At 43.5% G+C, this 21914-nt stretch overlaps 2 protein-coding genes across 5 annotated transcripts; both read right to left on the reverse strand.

Moving 5' to 3' along the window:
- Positions 1–2681: 2681 nt before the first annotated feature.
- On the reverse strand, positions 2682–9872 carry LOC118796642 (mitochondrial import receptor subunit TOM40 homolog). Of its 4 annotated transcripts, none has more exons than XM_036555645.1 (10): positions 9814–9872; positions 7964–8293; positions 6942–7009; positions 6430–6522; positions 6064–6165; positions 5677–5782; positions 4983–5105; positions 4221–4297; positions 3459–3561; positions 2682–3041 (listed from the first exon to the last, which is right to left on the reverse strand). In XM_036555645.1, exons 2-10 carry the CDS (start codon positions 8187–8189, stop codon positions 2902–2904), a joined length of 1038 nt encoding a protein of 345 aa, XP_036411538.1. In that variant the 5' UTR covers positions 8190–8293; positions 9814–9872; the 3' UTR covers positions 2682–2901. The 4 variants fall into 4 exon arrangements, with proteins under 4 accessions (XP_036411538.1, XP_036411542.1, XP_036411541.1 ...); XM_036555649.1 differs by having other exon boundaries at positions 7964–8190; positions 9814–9869; XM_036555648.1 differs by having other exon boundaries at positions 7964–8289; positions 9814–9840.
- Positions 9873–11944: 2072 nt separating this feature from the next.
- Positions 11945–21698, reverse strand: LOC118796630 (probable ATP-dependent RNA helicase ddx6). Its single transcript, XM_036555627.1, has 12 exons — positions 21463–21698; positions 20003–20066; positions 19549–19653; positions 19241–19370; positions 18517–18663; positions 17908–18002; positions 17666–17788; positions 16824–16952; positions 16253–16369; positions 15749–15812; positions 15349–15450; positions 11945–14980 (listed from the first exon to the last, which is right to left on the reverse strand). The coding sequence occupies exons 1-12, from the start codon at positions 21642–21644 to the stop codon at positions 14757–14759; spliced, it is 1482 nt and encodes a 493-aa protein (XP_036411520.1). The 5' UTR covers positions 21645–21698; the 3' UTR covers positions 11945–14756.
- Between the last annotated feature and the right edge of the window lie 216 nt (positions 21699–21914).

A 21914-nucleotide genomic window follows, 5' to 3' on the forward strand; every position in this document is an offset into this window, starting at 1 on the left:
TCAAACAAGGTTATGAGTTGATGATGTTTGGCCTCGTGAGAACACCCCTGGATGCTGCAAGAATATTTCATCTTCTATATCTGCACTACAGACACATCTCAGTATACAAATGACGAGGTTACATGGGGGTCATTCTTATTTTCATCCATCCACCTGAACCCCCATTATTTTGATTGGATGCTATCTAGAACATTTGTCTGTACTTCATGTTCTGGGGTGAACTTAATAATAATAATTTGATACATTTTTTACTTGTTTCTGTCTGCGTAACGCATGATGGAATATGTCATCAGTCACCATTCCTGGATCTGCCGACCCAATAAATTACAACAAATGATGACCTAAATCAATGGTGTTAGCAAGCACAGTAATACAAGAGTGCAAGCAAGCTTCATTATTACCCACATTGATCCTGTACATTTTCATAAAATTTACACATACGGGTGCAGCAGAATCCAGTACCAATCATATGAGTTCACGCATAGAATTTTTCATGCTTGTGCCATGTAGCTGTTTAAACATGCAGTGACTGCCTGTGTCCAACTCTCTCCCGTGGCTCCAGTCTTCACTCCTTCCGTGAACATTTTAATTACCGCGGCATCCATGGCTGTGATCTCTCTGTCCCTCTCACTGTGACTGTCTGATCGCTTAAGGGTGACACTCCCGTCGTACGTCACCGCTGTCTACATCAGACTGAGGCAGAGTCCAGTGATCACAGATAAGCTGAGGGTGGGAGGGGGGCATTGATCACACACACGTCACATGCCTCTGTATGCTGAGGAAAACATGCCTGCACACACAGGGTGCAGACACTTGGTAGGCAAACAAAATAAATCAGGTGTGTGTAACGATTTGTGCTGAGCCGTTTTCTGCATCTCTTCGCAGACAGCTACACAATGAGACAGATTTTGTGCCATTTGTTTGCCGGGCAAATTATGTATTTTGTCTCAGAATGTCTAAGCAACTAATGCCAACCATGTGTGGATAAAATATTCCGTTCACCGTGTCATTCAATGGAACTTTGTCTTATAAAATGACCATATATATTTTCTATCGCCATCTGGTGGCAGGACTGAAGAACACATACCTGTGAATCTTCTCACTGACTGTGACCGAGAAGACCAGAGAAAGAGCAATGTCCCTCATTCACTCACTTACTGACTCAATGACTGCATGAGCTGGGTCCTCAAGGTAACACCATGTCTATTTTCCCACTCTATGGTGAAAAGGCACTGAAAATTAATCCACCAAAGCAGTCACAGCCTCAAGACAGTGCCTGCTCTATGGTCACAGCTGAGTGCTCACAAGATATAATGTATCACATAGAATAAAAATGTAGGTATAAACACATTCATTCAAATTAAAAAAATATTATACATTTTTCTGTGTTCTGCAAAACTACCAAACAGTTGTTGCTGATATTGTAGTCATTACATTATTTGACCAGTAGAGGGAAGTGTTCACCTGCCAAGAGGCGACTATACCAGCAAGAACAGAGCCTACAAGAGGTCGTGATGCAAAGCAGAATTCAGACAACTTTGATCCCCTACTCACCCACAAATATTAATCTTAATATCAAATGGCTAAATAACTAAAAGTTGATCAAACTAATTTCAGTGAAATACTGAATTCAGTCTCACAATTCAACTGCAGTGAAGCATTTATGAGACCTAAACTGTCCCGTTACTCCAGGGCTTCCACTCCCGCAAATTGAAAACTTTCCTCGTCTTAATTCAGCTGGCCTCCAAAGCAGTTCACCTGCCACCATCAGCCATCTTTATGGATTCCTGGATCTAGACGGTCAGTATTGTTTCAGGCCCACCTGACGTGGTGTCATCTTCGTCCAGGCGATCAGCCTCCAAACCCATAAACCCAATGGCCAGGAATTCCCTTCAAGCTTCCTTTTCAATCCTTGACTTTGTCACAATCATGTGAACAGGGATTAGCTGCTTTATACTTTTTAATAACCCACCCACCTATCTCAACTATGCCCCATTTCTGAGCTTTTACTTGACGTGTTAAATGAAAACTCAATACTCCACTCACATATCTTTCTGTATATATCTGCATATGGCCTTGAATTCAAAGTGGCAAATGTCCAGAAAATAAATTCTATCACCATCACAAAACAAAGGACACAGATCTTCTACATACCAGTATTAATTGCTTATCAGACACCCAGATTTACAGAAAGACATAAATAATAATCTGTTTGCCCACATAAAATATTGCCATTCTTAAATATGTGGGAGGAAGCACAAAGAGATCAAAGAATTTGTAATCAGCTCAAGACACAGAATAGGACTCACACACATCCATCTGCCTGCCAGAGTCAAAGAAACACACACACACACCCGGTTTTCTTCCAATTTTGTAAGAAATGTCATTTATCTTTTTTAATAGTATATATACAGGTAATATATATTGTCTCATATATATGTACCACTGAAAAAATGAATGAGAGGAGGGGGGGGAATTAAAAAAACAAACAAAAAAAAAACGACAGATTCCAAACATTCTAGAGCAACTCCAACCCTCAAGGCCCCACGAGACTCAACCGTCAGCACAAAAGTCTTCATGCATCACGTGCTCAGACTGACAGCCTGTACAGTACAAAAAAAAAAAAATCTTAAAAAAAAGACAATGACCGACAAAAAAAAAACTAATGGGCAAAAAAAAAAAAAAGCCAAACGAAAAAAAAAAAAAAAAAAAAGCGCTGCAATTTGATAGTTTCCTAAGGACCGTGTCTGTGTGTCGATGTGTTCCTCCACCTTCTGTACAGTATGTTACGTTGGTCTCTATGTTACAGCTTCCGTTTGTCTGTCACACCTGCTGCATGTCCGTCCGTCAGTCTTTCAGGGTGTCAGTTTCAGCGTCAGTCAGTCTCGGCGGCTTGGGCGTCTATCCGATGGTGACGCCGAAGCCGCACTGGAACTTGTTCTTGCGGTGGTTGAGGAAGGCGCACAGGGCCAGGGAGAGGGGCAGAGGAATCAGTTTCTTCTCCAGTGTTGCCCCCACCACCCAGTTACTGTCCAGGGAGCCTGTGACAGAGAGGGAGCGTTATTACATTACATTACTGGCATTTAGCAGACGCTCTTATCCGGAGCAGCTTACATTGGTTACAGTTTTTTTGTTATCCATTTATACAGCTGGATTTTTACTGAGGCAACAGTGGGTTAAGTACCTCGTCCAAGCATACAGCAGCAGGGTCCCAGTGGGGAATCGAACCGGCAACCTTTCGGTTACAATTCCTGCTCCTTAGCCACTATGCTACACTGTTTAATTATACCCTAAACAACTGATCCAGGATTAAAATTTAAAAGTTGATGGATGGGACATGGATCAGAGGAGGTGCAAACTGATCTTGTATTTGTTGTTGAGGGCAGAAAATCTAGTCCTCACTGATCCATACTGTTTGCCAGAGCTGTAGCTGACAAGGATCATGTAGTCCAATGTACCTTTGAAGAGCAGGTTGGCCTTGGGGACGTCCAGCTGGTAGCCAAAGGAGACGCTGGTGTCCTGCATCCTAGTGCTGGCCTCAAACTCCACCCCGACCTGCAGCTGGAAGAAGAAGGGGACACGGTCAAAGACAAAGACACACTGTATGAAGCAAAAAGTGCGTTTTCACACAGCTGTATAGCAAATGTGCCTGATACTGCTCTGAGACAGAGATCCGATGACGTGAATAAACATGCGACACACACACACAAACACAAACACACACACACACACACACACACACACACACACACACACACACAAAAACACACACAAAAACACACACACACACACACACACACAAACACTCACCCACAAACACACACACACAAACACACACACACACACACACACACACACACACACACACACACACACACACACACACACACACACACACACACACACACACACACACACACACACACACACACCTTCCACTCCTGCCAAATGAAAACGCACATATACAAAATCACACACACAAATACAAACCGCAAAGATAACACAAACATGCTGTCAGGGCAGTTACACGCATTCTAAAAAACCTAGCTTAATGCTTCAGCTCTTTAACACCCCTATGAGATGTGGGCCAGCCCAATGGACTGTGACTGGGCAGCACATTCCTGTGAAAGAACACTACCCTGCAAAGGAAAGGGGTCACACAGAGTGCAGGACACCCTGGAGGGGTGCCCTGGGGCAGCGGGACTGTGGGTGTGCCTTACCTGGTCGTTGGCTTTGTGGTAGTAGGAAGCATGGGCCCCTGCTCCTCCCAGAGTCAGTGTGGCGATGTAATTACTGCCTGAGACAAGGAGAAGGCAAGGAAGAGCATGAGAGAGATAGAGAGAGAGAGATAAAAATGGCAGCAGCCACCTCCTCCCCCTTCCGCTGGTCCTGTGTGCCACCCAAAATGAATCACACCGATCCTAATTAACACCGCAGCATTACAGAGACCTACGGCTGGACGGCTGCCACACTGACTTTAATCCATTCCACATGAGCTGCACACCCAAGCCAAGAGGAAGTAAGAAGTTAGACCTCAAGCAATTTACAGCAGCACTAAGAGATTTGGGTTGATGTTTATCCTCCACAGCACTGTAATTTATTGGATAATAGGGGAGAAAAGGAAACGTTTTTCAAAAAACAATGTCAGAGTAAAGTTATGTTAAGCTTTCTGAATGTGTTCATATAATTCAAAATCCCTTCATGCCCACTAACAAGCATCTTGTTGATAACACAGCAGACAAACTTGCTTTTGTGATGTTCTTTGGCGTGGACTTTGGTGGTTATGGCTTCATCCATGGACGCTTAAAGTTCTGACGTCTTTACGGTATTCCATTATTACAGATCCGTCTCTAATCCCATCAGTAATCCTATCAATAATCTAAATATAGCATTTAAATTGCTGCAAAATGGTTGGTCAACATTACTTAGTCATCGGTCACACTCAGATTGGAGGTGCTCCACGCAGCAGCGTGTGGTCTCACCTGTGTACCTGCCCGCCAGGGACATGACGGCGCCCTCTTCCCCAGGCCTGCGGTGGTACACCAGCTCCCCCCCGAGGGCCAGAGAAGGGGTGATGGACTGGAGGTAGTGTGCCACCACTATACCTGAGAGTCAGAGCAAGAAATAAATTAAGAAACACCATCAGGATCCTGAGAAATTACACCACCATTTTTTAATACGTATACCGTTCAGTTATATTAACGTTACATAACCACAAAGAAAGCCCTTGAAGCTACAGCTAAGCTCTCGAGTAATATACTGAAAGACCCCCCCCCCCTTGATCTCATATTCACCACAGCCCATACAAACTCTGCACACTGCTGGCTATGACTTGACTAGTAATTTCTTTCAAATTCAAAACAGCTTGCTCCCACAAACCGTCTGCAACCTACAGTTAAACATAGCTCTTTCTTCACTGGCAACACACCCAGCTGGGAGGAAATCCCAAAAACAGCATCCTCATACTCTTTCCAACACAATCATAAGCACACAGTACTACTAAAAATCTAATCTTTCATTTTTCACCACTTCATTCCCTAACCTCTCCCTTTTCCTGCACGATAGCCAGTGCTCTATGGCTGGAACACTCCCAGAAAGTAAAAGCAGACAACCGGAAAGCTCAAGTAATATGGACAACAGGGAAAACTGTGTAAGAAGTTGACATGGTGAGTTTACCAGAGCCGACAAGGACGTCTGGGTTGCCGAGGGTTAAGGCGGCAGTGAAGTCCTCTCCCCGGAATTCAGCGTCACACTGCCAGTTCACAAACTTCTGCTGCTGAGTCTGAGGCCACAAAAAGCACACTGTCAATCAATCACATCTTTTTTTTTTAGTGCAGTAGCCTTCTCAAAATTCCCAGGACACAAGCAGAGGGAATGCAAAATGATCCAAGAAGTCACCCATTTCAACCGCACTCAGGGATGTGGCGCAGTTTGAGGACATCGGCAGGATGGAATATTAACAGAGTCTAGTTTCCTCAGGAAAATATCCAAAGACAGTGACATTTTAGTCTCAACCCCGGAGGTGCAAACACACACACACTCTCTCTCATTCCCTCTCAGTACCTGGAAGGCTATCTTGGAGCGCACTCGTTCGGTGAGCTGGTGAATGACCTGGGCGTTCAGGCTACCACTATTGTCCATGTCCCCCACCAGGACCGGGAACGACTAAAGACAGACAGAGACACATTATTGCTATACACACAACCACACACACAGCACAATATAGGTACTTTTCATGTGTACAGCAAATGTAATGTACCGTAACAAACCACATATTGGGTGGTGTGCCACATGAAGAGCCAGCTGCATGGATTAATGCTAAAGAATCTCTCCTGAATCCCCGTCACAGCGGAGTCACTGTGCCCACTCTCTACTGCCCCACCACCAACACGGAATACACAACATTTAACAGCCGGCGCGCTGGCGTACCTCAGCTGGTCCAGTCTGTTTGGAGCCCACGTAGGTGGCACCAAACCTGTAGGTGGAGTCTCCCAGAGTGCTGAGGGCCACAGTGTGATTTACCTGAAGGGTGGAGAGAGAAAGGCAGGGGACGGCTGAAGCACTGGCCATTAACCAAAAAAAAAAAAAACCTACTGACTACCTCCTGCTTCTCCATAGGCTGCTGAAGTACATGCACTTACAGAAATAATCAGTCTCCTATGAATGGGAAGTGTAAACACGACACAAATTATAATAGGCCGTCCTACACAAAGCCAAATTCTAAGCAACTTTAATCTGTCACCATTCTCCTTCACCATCTGCCTTTGGACAAAGTCAGTTATTTTCAAACGGTCACACAAATCAGTCCATCTGCCAGTCTTTGAATATGTCCTCAGTCTACAAACTGCCCAGCTTTTCTGGTCAGTTTAAATCATACTCAAATTTTTACAAATGTTTTTCAAACGTTCACAAGGCAAACAGGGCAGGTGACCTGTGCTGACCTGGAAGTGGTTGCTCAGGCCTTTGTTGACCACCAGCCTCACCCCTTCCATCTGCATGGGGAAGACCTCTGAAAGGGAGAGAATGGAGGTGTGAGACGTGAGGGATGAAAATGAGGACACAGCATGTATTACAGAGAAACGTATGACAAGGACCAGCTGTAGGAGGCAGACAGAAACCAGCAGACATTTATTCTTGACACTGAGTATCACCACAGAGACACACAATGTGTTCCTCCACTGTCTGGCTATGGAGTTCCGGTCAGTTTTTAACCTCCTGTCTGGTACCAATTTGAACTGTCAGCTACTATCAATTGGTATGTAAAAAAAATGTGGTGATAACATGGATATACCATACAATATTTTTTTGACTTGCTTTCATTAACATAGTTATAATTTGTATTACAAGTGCCTCGGTATATATCGGTCGGATTCAAACAGTACTGCAATGTCAATACATCTCTAGCCATTGCGCTTACTAAGCTAGCTAGTACTAGTAGCTAGGCAATTATATCCATAAGTCACAGTTAGCTGCAACATTAGCGTGCAACATGATTGCTCAATTACTTGTAGTTCTGGTTTGTTAGTGTACTTTTAAGTGGCTTGCATTTGTTCGCTGCTCACTGTTCTGCCACTTGCATATAGCCTGGAGTACTCTTGTGCTGTGCCAGTAGCTGTTTTGACTGCTTGCAGTCTGAAATATTTGGCAAGAGGTCAAGAATTAACTATAAGCTCTCCAATAAATGGACAGACAGGTTTGGTGGTCATCTTTTTTTATTACTTTGTTCTGAACAGTTCATTATTAACTTTCTCATTAAAACATGATACTGCTGACAGAACATGGCTCTGGAGCACACACCAGATTCCACTAAATCACACTGCAGTGATGTTTTTCATTAGATTATACATAGGGCCTGATATCCCATTGGCTCTAACAGAAAACGTTAGCTTGCTGCACCAGAGACACCCAGCCTTACTACACACAGACAGTGACACATTACCCCAAACGCTCCCTCACACCTTACCTTTGCACTTCCGGTGGCACTCCTCAAAAGTGCCGGGGTTGGGAAGGGGGCTCTCCGTCTCCCCCTGCTGACCCGAACCGTTAGCACCGGTGGTGGAGGACGGGATGGAAGAGACCGGGGGCATGGTGAACCCCGGGGGTACCGACACCAACCCCGCTCCCCCCGGACTACTGCCGCCCGATGCAGGGGGAGGGTTGGGTGAGCTGGCAGCCAACACACTGCCCATGCTGAGGGAGAGAAAGAGAAAGAGAGAGGGAGGGGGAAGAGAGAGAGAGAAGGGTAGCTGTGAGGTGATGGGTATTGACGGTTAGACTGGGAGGGTTCTGCTGCCTGGACAAGGAAGGGGAGAGACCAACAGAAACAAGGACAGGAAAGAACATGGGAAAAGAAAGTAAGAACAACGGAAGAAGAAGAAAGGAGCAGGGCAAAGGTAATGGAGGTGGCAGGTAGGTAGGTAGGTAGGTTGGGGGGGGCGGGGGGGGGTAGGGGGAGAGAGGGAAATAATCATCAAAAAAGACTGACAGCACAAACTGCTCACTCAAATAATATAACACAGAACTCCGATGTTCAACTCAACACTACGACTACTATGACTGCAAACAAAACCAGGCTGAATGGCCGTGTCTCCGATCTGAGAAACACATGCGTTTCATGACGGCACGTAACTGTCACGTTAACAACGCGTTTCCGCGACAAATTTTCTTATGTAAAGTACGACCTCAACAAGTTATCTAATTAGCTAGCGGGAAGGGGTAACGATGTCCATTTTGCACTCCTTATTCATTTTGGTACAAAGGGCATGTCATCCTCGTACGAGACCAGACTAAAATTTCAAAACAAGATTCCTTGTAATTGCACGATAGCTTCCCAGCTAAAATTACAAAGCAGACACCCAATGTTTACACAGCATCTACCCTTCTAGCTGCCTAGCCAGCTAACGTAACCAGCTCGCTATCAGGAAAATGTATCGTTAAAACTGATACTTTCAATGCATGCTCTCAGTTAGCTCGCGTTAGCTAACTGGCTATGTGACCCTCGTGACTAAGTACAGTATACCGTACTAGAAGGTGGTTAATTTTAGTGTTGACATAACCAATCTATCTTGGGGCACCAAGCCAGCTAGCTACAGTATACTGAGGTAGGCAGCTAGTTGTTCTAGCAAGCTGACAACTAGACGACCAAAACTAGCCAGATCTAGCAGCCAAGTTATTTCTGCGGAGTATGACATTGGGAGCTAGCTAGCTAAGGCCTACCCACCACCGTTGGAAAACTGAAAGATCTAACTAAACTCTGCATTTTTTGAAAACAAATAATTTCACAGTAATGAAAATTTTCTGATGATACAACTGCCTTACTATCTTGTCGTGTTGAACGATTTTGAGGAAATCAGTCCAGCTAACTAGCTAGTGTCTGAATGAATGATTGGTAACTAGCTAGCAAGGCAGTCAGCAGATACAGTAACGCTAACAAGCTAATGCTGCAATCACATGATTCGCTAAATGTTGAGTTGCTAGCTAAATAACTAACCATGGCACAAAATCGAAATCGGGTAATACAAGTAAATTTCTAATCTAGGTCACTAACCTTACGGATTCTCTTGTAGCTAAGTCAGCTAGCTAACGCTATTAGTGTGTGACAGCAATACGATACAGCAATTTTGCTGGTTAGCTTGCTGCAATGATACAACAGTCCTTCTCTTTATCTTGTTACTAAAATGGCTATTGAGCTAACAAGGGGCATTATACTCCCATGATTAATAATTATGATTGTGAATTATGTAATAATTCACAATAGACAATTTCAGTGTGTTACGCCAATTTTCATTTAAACCTCGTGTTGCGACTACTCACGTTTTATTTCCCAGTCAGAGGACAGCGATGTGATACCCGGCAGCGCAAGCGAAAAGGACAACCTACAACTGCTGGCTTCCCCCTACATCCCGCCTACTTCTTTTAAAGTAACAGCGGATTGGGTAATTTATGCTCTTTCTAAACGACTCTTGGCTTAATACATGTCAATATCTACGTAGCGACCATCGTGTTTGTTAGACCATTCAAATGTGAGGGTGTGCGTTTGCCTTGACCACGCCTCCGTATCAATCCTATTCGTTGTCAGTACCTTCCGTCCTGCTCTCACTGGGTGAGGCTCCTGAAGAAACTCCACCCCCGACAATAAAACGCAAAGTGATTCGTCCCATAAAGAGGGGCAAAAGGATCCCCCGTTTTGATTGGAAGTAAAATTTCCTGTCCGTCAAGGGTTAAGGGGCGGGCTAGTGCAGCTCGGAGGCCTCCGATTGGAACAGGGGGCGTGACGTCAAGACTATTTGGTTGCACTCCAGATTTTGTGACGCAAGAGATCACTGATGAAGGTCAGCATGTGCTACAATGTTACTGTACTTTTTCTGTACATACACACTGAGTATGCCTAACACAGTAATAGATGGAAATGTATTACCTATCATTAGCAATTGTGAAGGATAGAAACTGGGATGAGCAGGGCTGTCATAATGCTTGACGAATAAATATGTCCAGTAAAATGATGACAAAACATTGCTTTCCGTTGGAAACAGTGGATATGGTGAGAAAAGGGAAAAGACACTAGAGATGGGTTGATGTTTTTTTTTATTAAACAGAATAATCCCCTCCTTGGATTTTATTTAAGCATTTTTAAAATATACCTCAGGACAGAGTGAGAGAGGTAGAGAAGTTCATTATTTTTTGAAGGGATACTGCAGTTCGATGCTTTCAATATTAAGAACTCCTGAAGAGTGGAAACAGCAAAAGAGTGTCTCTCTACATCTCCCAATCTCACAGAGCTGCACAGTTTAGGGAAAAAAAGAACAGCCACCAATGTTTGTACATTCCCATGTGCAAGAAAAAAACCTGCTGAAATGAGTACTTTATCTTTTTAACACTCTGTCACAAATGCCCATGTATTGGTTTGTGTAGGGCACTCCTATATTCAAATAAAATAAACTTCTTGTAAACTGCCATTCATCTGGTTATTTGCATTTGCCAATCAAAACAGACCAAATTACATATTAGACATGACAATGTCCTCTTCAGGAATAAAAATAATAAAAATAAAATTCACCTCAAAGTTGCTCAAGCTTTAGAGGATATTGTTGAACACATTCTGTTGTTGGGTCCCAACATATAAATCACAGGCTATCAGTGGAATACAGTACACCTGGCCATATGAACATAGACACACAACAAACTCAAATTAACACACAAATCTTTTTTCCACTGACTCACAAATCTGAAAACAGGACAAAAAAAGAATGCAAATGGTAAAAAAAAAAAAAAAAATGACATGAATTTTAACAAGTTAATTAACAGAGCATTTGAAACATGTGTGGTTATTATAATATTTGTCTGGAAGAGTTCACAGATTTTCTGCTGGTGTTTCAAACTCCTCACAAATACACTTGAATAGTTTGCGTAGTTAGTTTTTTTTTTGTTTGTTTTTTGTACAATAAAGCAACACCATAAACTCAGTAAATGAACTTGCATGACAAGCAAGTACCACCTCAGTGTTGGGAGAATGCTTCTCACTTCACCTCAGGCACATTACTCTGAAGAGCCTTTTGTGTTTCTATGCCAGTTTAGACTTATTCATCATCCTTATTCACATTTTATAGCAACTGGAATGATGCAATGTAACCTCCTAACTAGTCACATTTTGAAACTGCAGACCAGATGCAAGTTTAAACACAGGCATACATGGACTCTCGCCTTCTCTCAACACCCCAACACACACGCATACACACACACACACACACGCCCACACGCACGTGTGCGCACACGCGCATACACACACACACACACAAAATACTAAAGCCATACATGTAAGAAAAAAAAAAAAAAAAAAAAAGAGTTAAAAAAAGTCACACACACACACACACACACACACACACACACAGCCACAGCCACAGCCACAGCCACAGCCACAGCCACAAAGGCTGTCACATAGCTCTGCACACCATTTGGTTGTTTTTGCTTCAGATCCTGAAATTAAGCACTGAAAAAAAAACCTCAAATCTTTCACCTGCCTCCACCTCCACCAACAGATTTTGTTATTTGAAGCAAAAAGATTATTTACATCATTTACAGTTAGTTTCCTCATTACACAACATTACATAAAACTACTCACACCCCATCCCACTTCCCCTCTCCGTATACTCTTTATGTACATCCAGGATTTTTTTTTTTTTTTTTTTGGTCTTTTCTGAAATTTTAATATAAAAGTCCACAGACATTAAAGACCCGGTGCAGTGATCAACTCTTGAGGTGAAACAATACAATTCCCTGACTCTGAAACGAACCCATGAACACTACATTTGAAATAAGCCCTTTCGTTACACCTGTAAAGGAAGAATGCTTTGATGTGTTGGGTCCTGGTGTACAGACCGATGAACAGATCCATTAAGTCCAACAAAATGAAGCGTGATTCTAACAGCCCTGAATCATACATCTAAGCCACAGTTTGAAGCCCCAGCTACAAAAAGACATCCACTTAAGACTCATTAACACAGCAACACAATGAGTTGATCAACAGCAGGAAAAAAAAAAAAAAAAACTTGTGTCCAGCAATAGCAGGCAGTTAATGTACAGTAAACCTTTTGCCAGTTACCTCACAGGTAATGTCCATTGGCCTGACTCAAAACCAAGACATAAATTGTCCTCTTATTTTCCACCTACATACCTTTGGTAAAGCTGAGGAGGACTACTGGTACCTTTAACATAATTACACTTATTTTACAACGCTATGAACAAAAAAAGTGTGATAACTGGCTGCACAAGAACGTATACAATAGCCTTTCACACTTGTAGCACAACTGGCTCTGACGAGCATACAGCACAGGCAGTTTGAACACTTCGGCACCGGGTTTCAGCACCTACAGGCAGCATACCGGGTGCCATACCAGGTGACAGCCCCCTTCCTCCCTGCAGTCTGGTTGTTATGGTGCCTGAGTGAGTGTACTGTAGCTCACAAGAACCAGAGAGGAGCTGGGTAAAGGTGGACTCCAGTGGAAGTCAAACATTACCATTCAACACGCTATTTGGAGAACCTGGGTTGTATCCTGTTACACCACATTACAGGGTTAGTATTCCATTGTTTTGGGAAAGTTGATAACAGCCCTAAACTTGGATTTCAGTGGGCAGTTCAAACAAGTTTTCCATAAAATATTAGAAATCAAACAGTAATCAAACAGGAATCATGTTTAAAAGCTTTCGCTCTTTACTGTACAAATGTATTGGACAGAGTGCATATATCACTTCCAAATAAATTCAGTCCCAATATTCTGACCAATGAAATATGGGGAAAATTCCACTGGAGTCCAACTTTAACAATCAACGCAACATGCAACTCTTGCCCCCACAGCCCTCACCTCCCTTCCCCAAACGTATTCCTTAATGAAATCAAAATATTAGTTTTCTGCTTTTTTTTATCATTATCAACACACCAATTTAATGGTAGGAAATTACAGCTGCCAGTTTAAAGATATGCTACAATTGTGCTAAAAAAAATAATAAAAAAAAAAACTTCCCATCACCTTTTCTGAAATTAGTCTTCTTTAAGCACCCCTTGGTGAAAAGTTTAAGAGGATGAAAAACAAACTTGATACTCCCTGTTATTGATCCTAATGTAGTCTGTGGTAAAAACATACAACCAAAGTGTGCATAACACACCATCTCCTGTATAGACCACTTTGTAAATGTCAGGAACACACTGCAATCGCGCTGACTTCCACAAACCCACCGTGTGTAGAACGGTTTCCTATAGGACTTGTGGGCTTGTAGATGGTCGTGTGGTTGCATTTAGGTCTGGCGCATTTGCTTCACTTGGAATGCCATCTCATCATACCCCTAACATTCCACTTCAACAAGCAAGAATATCTCCTTGTATGCCGGAGAAAATAAATCCCAAGGTGAATAACGCAGAGGAGTCCAACTTTAAAATTTTGCAAGGGGTCTGAAGAAGGAACTATCGTTTCCTCCCGCCTCCACGTAATTAGCGGTGGGCCATGCACACTTGGCTAAAGCAGTCACCACCCAACAGTTGAAAGGCTTGGGGCTGACTGACGCTGCTGCACAAAGCTAGATGTTGGACATTTTTTTGCACCTTCTGGGAGTGTGGTTCTCAAAGCAGAAGTTGGTTGGTGAGGGGTTAAATCAGGCTGTTTAGGTGCAAAACATTTAAGTTGGACTGTTTTATTAGTTCACCTTGCAACTTTACCCGATTGAGACAGAATAACCAATGCAATGGTTAGACAAAGATTCAGACAGAAACTGAGGTCAAAAAATTCAGAAACAAATAAGCCTGAAATCTGAGTGCAAAAGCAGAATATTGTGCAAAAGCTGGTGTTGTTCTATTTTCCTGGAAGTGGGACAAAACAGGTAGAGTTGGAGACAGATGTGAGACGGAACTGCTCTCTGAAGGGTGAAAGTATTTTTGGGCTGCCAGTCTCTCATTTCACATTAAATCAGTCTGTTTGGCTGGCACATTCCACTCAGCGAGGCTTTGCTCAACGACTAACCCATCCTGAAATCAAAGTTTCAAGTCAATCAGTTTCAATGGCCTCCCAAGCCGAAAAGTCAATACCCACCCCTCTAGCAAAGACGTTCAGTGTCTCTGTCACTCAGCTAAGTAAATGGCAGTTAGTTCACCGCATTCACTCCGCACTCGACCCAAGTGATTTCAGCTCTTTTAGACCCCTTGCTGTGAGTGAGTTTCCGCTGCCACAGGGGGAGAGGTCAGAGGTCAGGGGTCATGTCAGTCTCACCGCTCAGGGCTGCTGGGGCTGAGTGGTGTTGAGGCCGGCCTCTCTCCCCGCCTCCTCTGCCTCGGCGTCGGGGTTGGTGGAGTGGAACTCAGCCACGTACAGGCTCTTGTCGATGCTGCTCGGGATGGGCTTGATGTCAGTCACCAGCTGGTCCTCGATGGCCTTGAGGCTGAAGCGGTCCTCCGAGGTGATGAGGTTGATGGCCAGGCCCAGGTGACCATACCTCCCTGATAAAGAGAGAAAGAGAATGATCACATTCCTGCCTTTTTGTTATTTTGTTTCTTTGTAAAAGGTGTCTTTTTCAAAGTTTCTTTAAAGTACATCTACTGTAGAAAACAACCCTCCAACTCAGAACAGTAACTAGCCCGGGTATCACAGGACTTCAAATTCCTTTTCAGTTCTTGTTGGAATGTAACTTCACTGGGTTTATTTTCTGAATAACTCCCAGTTTATTTTGTCAATGAACTTCATTCCAGATGACCACAACATCTCATTTACAGCTTATAAAAACTAAGAGGTCAAAAACACCACCAGGTAAAATTACGACCTGAGTCAAAATCAGACACCTGAATTCTCCCCTGTGCTGCTCCCTCACCTGATCTCCCGATGCGATGCAGGTATGTCTCTGCATTCTTGGGAAAGTCGAAGTTGATGACAACATTCACAGCCTGGATGTCTATGCCTCTGGTGAACAGGTCTGTGAAGGAAAGGAAAATACAGCACCTATGTACAGCAGATTCCAAGATTTTGGATTTGGGTTGATTAACATGAAGAGCAGCTATAGGTGAAAAATGAACCTTTAGCCCTTGCAAGAAGGATAAACATCTCCCATCTTGAAGTACGCGCTAAGAAAAACACCTTCAGGTGTCATGGCTTTAACTAACAATAACTGGCAGTCCTCATTAGCATCAAATTTCTTAAACAGTATCTGAATGTCATAATGCAACAATGCAAAGAAATGCAACTGCGTTATAATAATGGAGCAGAATGCCTACCTGTGCAGACCAGGTTTCTGCAGAGTCCGTTCCGGAAGTCGTGGAACACACGGTTTCTGTACTCCTGAGGAAATCACACGCCAGTGAGAAGAGGTAAGACGGTAACACAAACTGGTAAGATCCATACACTCTCCCCCTCATGTCTGAATCCTTCTACCTTCCTATGAAAAAATGGTCCTGAATAATGACTGAACACAAGTCCAATCAAGTTTTAGTAAGGATCCCTCTTCAGCAGCTAATTCTTTTTATCTAAAGAGATCACTTCAATAACAACAGAGTTTGGGTTAAATTAAGTGTTGAATAACAGAGATGGGAGACTGGGTTCCAACTTACATGTTAGAGTTTATCATCAATACTGACATTGGTTTAATGTGAAATGAGCTACTAAAAGGTGATAAGTTATTTAAAACAGCAATCTTGTTAGTCATAAAAACACAAGGAATCAAATCAGGTTGGGGTAATTCAGTTCAAAAGAACCTCCTATCTGCTGCCACTGGGCCTCACCTGCATCATCTTGGCATGTATGTAGAAGCAGGAGTAGCCCAGCTGGGTGATCTTCTTGGCCAACAGCTCCACCCTCTGAGTGGAGTTACAGAAAATGATGGACTGGTTGATCTGCAACTGTAAAAAAAAAAAAAAAAAAAGAAAGAAGAATAAATCAGTCCTCTTTTTGCTGATACGAGGAAGTTGATCAGACCGCAAACTCACAAGCCTGGGTAAATAAATAACCTTATCACTGAATTCTCTCAACTCCTGGCAGAGCAAGCCATGTCTTACACTCTTGTCACCTCATCAGTATTAATGACATTCCAGTCAGACACTAGTGCACTTGAATGACACCACCAGAACTTGAAAGACTTGAAGGTATAATGCACCTTGCTCTAATGCATTACTGTGCTGCAATAAAGAAAAAAAAACCTGCAGGTAATTGCTTGTTCCAAAAACTACTACAACAGTATCGTTGTATGTAACAAAGATCTGCCTCTGTGGGCGTGCACCTCTGAGTGATGTGTGTGTGTGTGTGTGTGTGTGTGTGTGTGTGTGTGTGTGCGTGTGTGTGTGTGTCGGTGCTCACCCTGGAAAAGAGCGTGTTGAGGCAGTGCACTTTCTGCCGTTCTGTGACGTAGGCATAGTACTGGGTGATGCCCTTCAGTGTCAGCTCCTCCATCAGGTTTATCTCATAGGGCTTCTGAAGGTGTTTGTTCTGGAGGAGAGGGACAGAAAAATGGCTGATTAACAGAGAGGAAACAGTGCAGGAGTCAGGGATTAAGGCTACAGCAGTCAGCCTGCCTGCTAACACCGCACACAGTGACAGGTAGCATGGCCATCGCATATGCAGGCAGCACCAAAACTCTCCGAGGGACAGCATAGATGCTGACACCAGATGAAGTATTTCCCTACACAGCACTGCCATTCAAACTGCTTATTAAATCATTTTTTTTACTATCACTCACTTGTTATTGTTAGTGTTATTGAGAGGAATACCCACATTAAAAAAAAAAAATAATGTCAACCTCCAATTCAATATCAACCTATTACTCTTATCTATAAATATGATAAACAGAGGAATTCAACTGAAAAACTGATAAATTCAAAAACTAAGCCCACTGCAGTAAGAACTGAACTGCAATGCAGTATGAATCTGAAAAAGAAACTGCTGACAATATCCAACGGGTACTTCTGGGAAAACATGACGATTTATTTAAGTATGATATTTTAATCCTAGCATCACAGCAGAACCATCAGTAACCGTAAGTAACCATTTTGTTATCTTTTATCTCACAAACGGCATGACAGACATAGGCATAGCTGCATAAAAACACACACAGCGGGCCTGGCACCCGTGGTTGGTGAATCTGGAGAGGAAGGACACACAGGCTTCGTCACGTGACGGGCCACAGCGGGCTCTCTCCTCACCATGAACTTCTGCACAGTGATGGGGAAGGTGGCAGAGTACAGCAGGATCTGACGGTTCTTGGGCAGGAAGCTGATGATGTCCTCAATCAGGACCACAAAGTCCTGGGACAGCAGTTTATCTGCCTGGAAGGAGAGAGCTTACGGAGATCAGAGGAGCCACCCAACACATCTCTCTGCAGCGTCTCTAACCAACGTGCGCACGGATACCGCACAGGCAAACCAGATCGGACACGCCTCCTCACCTCATCCATCACCATCATCTGGACTCTGTCCACTTTGGCCACACCCTTCTTTATTAGATCCAGGATCCTGCCCGGAGTGGCTATTATCACATGTACTGGTGGGGATGGAGAGATACAATGACACACTGCACAGCACTGTGATGTGACACAATACAGCAAATTTGGAACAAGAGAAATATGAAGGGAACAGTGCAGTGGATCAGTTTAGGATCCATTCCGTCCCCATTCAGTCTGTGACCATCACATTTTCAACCATGATCAACTACTAGTCACATGACCCGACGCTTCCTTTGTTAAGTCAAAACTCTATGGTCATCAAAATGGACACCAGGTGAAATTCACAAGAGAGAGATCATTCTAATTCCTTACATTTACATGTATTCATTTGGCAGATGCTTTTATCCGAAGCGATTTACAAGTGAGGCAGAGTACAACGCACGAAAATAGCCATATAAGCAATATCTGAAGTGCTGCATGACCAAGTGCTGGCCAGACAAGGTACAAGCGAATTCCTTCTGGTTCAGTAAGCTCTGTGAAATATGTGTTCATGGAAACAGGCCAAAAAAACATGCGTGACAGCCACAGGTGCGCTGGCTTTGTGACGGGTACCTGTCTCATCCAGTCGCATGATGTCATCTCTCAGGTTGGTTCCTCCAGTGGTGGCCATCACCTTGACCCCACCCAGGTGCTTGCTGACCTGGATGCTGATCTGGCTGACCTGCAGTGCCAGCTCTCGAGTGGGAACCAACACCAGAGCTGGACGGGGGACGGGGGGGGGGGACAGGGGGACGACGACATGATCATCACTGCACGATTAAACTGTGACACAGCGTACACTGTGATGTCAAAATTATCAGAATTTTGCCCAAAGCAAGCAGATTTGTCATGTAATGACAATCATACACATTGTAGCCTACGCCAAGTCAAATTAACAAAAGCTGTTTCCTATGTATATACATAGGCACACACTCACTCTCCCCTGTAGTCCTGCTCTATGCATTTGCACAGTTACGACAGGTATGTAGGATATGCGCATTGACCACCTCCTCCAAATCATCGCTTCAGTTAAAGAGGGGACTTGAGAGCAGCTCGACCTGCTGCATCCCCTACACGAGTGGCAATTAAGGCAGGAGTTTGCACTGCAACCACCTGTCGTGCAGGCACAAACTGCATACACTGCCACTCAGTTCGAAAGGAAAAAGCTGACTGCATTGGAACTGATCCTGATATTGCCTAACAGGCAGAACGCAATAATGTGAGCTATACTTGGCATAAGCGTGTGTTGGTTCAGCATTGCTATGTATGCATCCCCAGAGCCACGTGAATGTCTCACCCTGAATGTAATCCTTCTTCAGGTCTATCCTCTCCAGCAGGGGGATAAGGTAGGCCCCACTTTTCCCGGTGCCGTTTTTGGCCCGAGCCAAAATGTCCCGGCCTGACAGAGCAATGGGGATGCTCTCCTCCTGAGAACAGGGGACAGGCTGTAGTTATTGAGGAGTGTAGTTATGACTCAGAGCTGAAGGAAAGTTTGCAACAGCTTGCAAACCGTCAGCTCTGAGTGAAAGCTTGCAACACAGTACACAACTGCTGATGACAGAAGACAGTGAAGGAGAAAGAGAGACTGAGACAGGTTTGCAGCACCTGGATGGGAGACGGCTTCTCCCAGCCCATCTCAAAGATGCCCATCAGCAGCTCTCTTTTGAGACAGTAATCCTCAAACTCGTTCCCCTTCGTTGCGGTCACATCCTGAGAGACAGAGAAGGGGGGGGTTAACGCTGACTGCTGACTGACTACTGACCAGTCTAGGAGTGGTGTTAGCCTGCTGACACTTGCTCATAACTCAAACAGATACACTTACGTTGTACTGTGCGTGAAGTTGCTCTGGATAACACTATCTGCTAAATGCTTGTAAAGTAATGTCTATACATTCGCTCAATGAACTGGGAGACATCAAAAGAAGGGAACTTGGAACCTTAAAAAGGACTGAACTCCATGAGCACAGTCTGGCTTTAAAAGAAGCAGGTATGAACGTGGATTCTGTAAGCACTGAGAATGCACGAGCAGTCAGTGTCAGTACATGCTTACTGGCACTTACCGAGGTTTTGATTCTCGTATCTTTAGGGGGCAGCTGCAGGTTCTTCTTCCAGTTATCGCCAAACCTGAGTGCAGAACCGAAAACGGGAGAAATTCAAGTGGACATTTAAAAAAAAAAAAACTGATTAAAAAAAAAAAAAAGAATGTGTATGAGAAAGCTAGGATGAAAGGCTTAATCTGACAGCCGTCACATGTGCTGAGTGATGACGAGTTTGTCAGGCTTAGCGTGTGAGATGGAGGTGGGAGGGGGCTGCTCATCACCCAGCGATTTGCACTCTGACTGCTTTAAGTCGGTGAGTCACAGATGGCCAGAGCATCTCATGTTCTGTGACCCACTTTTTATACCTGTAACTAATTAGAAATCCACCAGGTGTCTCTCTAACTGACAGCACTGATTACTGAACAAGGTAACTAGCTTTGATTAAGGAATAATTAATTGGGTAAACAGATTAATGACAGTTTGATTCAGACCCCCCTACAGCATGAGGGGCTTTGAGAGCTACACATGAAAATGGCTGCAGACAGACAGGAGTACTTGGAAGCCAGTTTCTGTGAACTACTCCCACTCATTTAAGCCCCTTAAATTAATCCAAACCAAATATGCAGCTTTATTAAGAGCTTTATTAACTGAACTACCAATTAAGCTTAGTTGAGACAGTAACATCAAATTTGTTCAAGGGTGACATTTTTGAAGTATGTTGAATAATACAACCTTGTAAGTTTATTAAAACAAGCACACCTGTATTTATTTAACAGCTAAATAAAATCCCATTATATCAGTTCAGCTCAGCTCCAAAAAACAGCATGCAAGCTGTGGCCCCAGAACTAGTTTGGAAAGTCTGCTTTATACTATCAGTAGGGTGACCATACGTCCTCTTTTTCCCGGACATGTCCTCTTTTTGGGACCTAAAAAAATGCATCCCAAAAAGAGGACATTACATTTCCGGGAAAAAGAGGAAGTATGGTCACCCTAACTATCAGTGGATTATTATACAAGAACTCCTTAGTAAAATCTGATCACTAGACATATCAATCGCCATGAAAGTAATTCAATTTAGGAGCATTAAGTTGCTGCAACCGAATGACTGTATGATGTAGCTTTATGAGGAGCTGTATCAGCACCTTGTTGTGGGAGAACTGAATTGTGGATTTCAAAACCAAATTACAGGAAACGGTGCCTTACAGACAGCGCGTAATGTTTCCACTTTGCCAGATGTGTGTAGCATAGTGGTTAAGGAGCAGGACTCGTAACTGAAAGGTTTGCAGTTCGATTCCCTGCTGGGGCACTGCTGTTGTACCCTTGGGCAAGGTACGTAAATATCCAGCTGAATAAATGGGTAACCTTGTAAAGACCTGTAATTGATGTAAGTCGCTCTGGATAAGAGTGTCTGCTAAATGCCAATATGTAATGTAACTGAGAGATGACTGAAAAATAAAAATGGCACGTCCAACACTCCTCACCTGATGCCACTGCTCTCCTGTGGGTCACTGCCGGCTTTCAGAGGAGCACCTGGGGTCTTCCCTGGCAGAGAGGCCAGTGGTAAGGGTCCTGACTGAGGGGCAGCTGGCTTGGTCTGCCCAATTAGCTGCCCGTTCTGCTTGTTTAGTCCCACAACCACGGACGCAGCACTCTCTGTAGCCATTGCTAATAACGTTTGTCCTTAACCTTCTCTGACAACTTGAGAAGTTAGTTTCAATTTTTCTTTACTATACTTTTTTCAATGATTCCAATTCCCTTTCACATAAACAGGTGTAAAAAAAATACAGAAAATTTATTTTATTTAAGCTTGTAGAATTTCTTTACAATATTTATATTTACAAACAAGTATGTACAGTACAGACCTCTTGAAAATACAAGAGCATCTGAAATATGAAAAAGATATCTGACAACAGCTCTTCCAAATGAAGAAAAA

Source organism: Megalops cyprinoides, chromosome 21 (assembly GCF_013368585.1).
Source record: "Megalops cyprinoides isolate fMegCyp1 chromosome 21, fMegCyp1.pri, whole genome shotgun sequence".
Lineage (NCBI taxonomy): Eukaryota > Metazoa > Chordata > Actinopteri > Elopiformes > Megalopidae > Megalops > Megalops cyprinoides.

What these genes read in the sequence shown, in the direction of transcription:
- LOC118796642 (XM_036555645.1), bottom strand. Translation starts at nt 8,189, where the DNA reads ATGGGCAGTGTGTTGGCTGCCAGCTCACCCAACCCTCCCCCTGCATCG. An exon ending in GCCTGAGCAACCACTTCCAG is followed by an intron (nt 6,523 to 6,941) that starts GTCAGCACAGGT and finishes TCCACCCTTCAG; the next exon opens with GTAAATCACACTGTGGCCCT. An exon ending in GGCCAACCTGCTCTTCAAAG is followed by an intron (nt 3,042 to 3,458) that starts GTACATTGGACT and finishes TCTCTGTCACAG; the next exon opens with GCTCCCTGGACAGTAACTGG.
- LOC118796630 (XM_036555627.1), bottom strand. Translation starts at nt 21,644, where the DNA reads ATGGCTACAGAGAGTGCTGCGTCCGTGGTTGTGGGACTAAACAAGCAG. An exon ending in CAGGAGAGCAGTGGCATCAG is followed by an intron (nt 20,067 to 21,462) that starts GTGAGGAGTGTT and finishes TTCTGCACTCAG; the next exon opens with GTTTGGCGATAACTGGAAGA. An exon ending in TACATGCCAAGATGATGCAG is followed by an intron (nt 15,813 to 16,252) that starts GTGAGGCCCAGT and finishes TGATTTCCTCAG; the next exon opens with GAGTACAGAAACCGTGTGTT.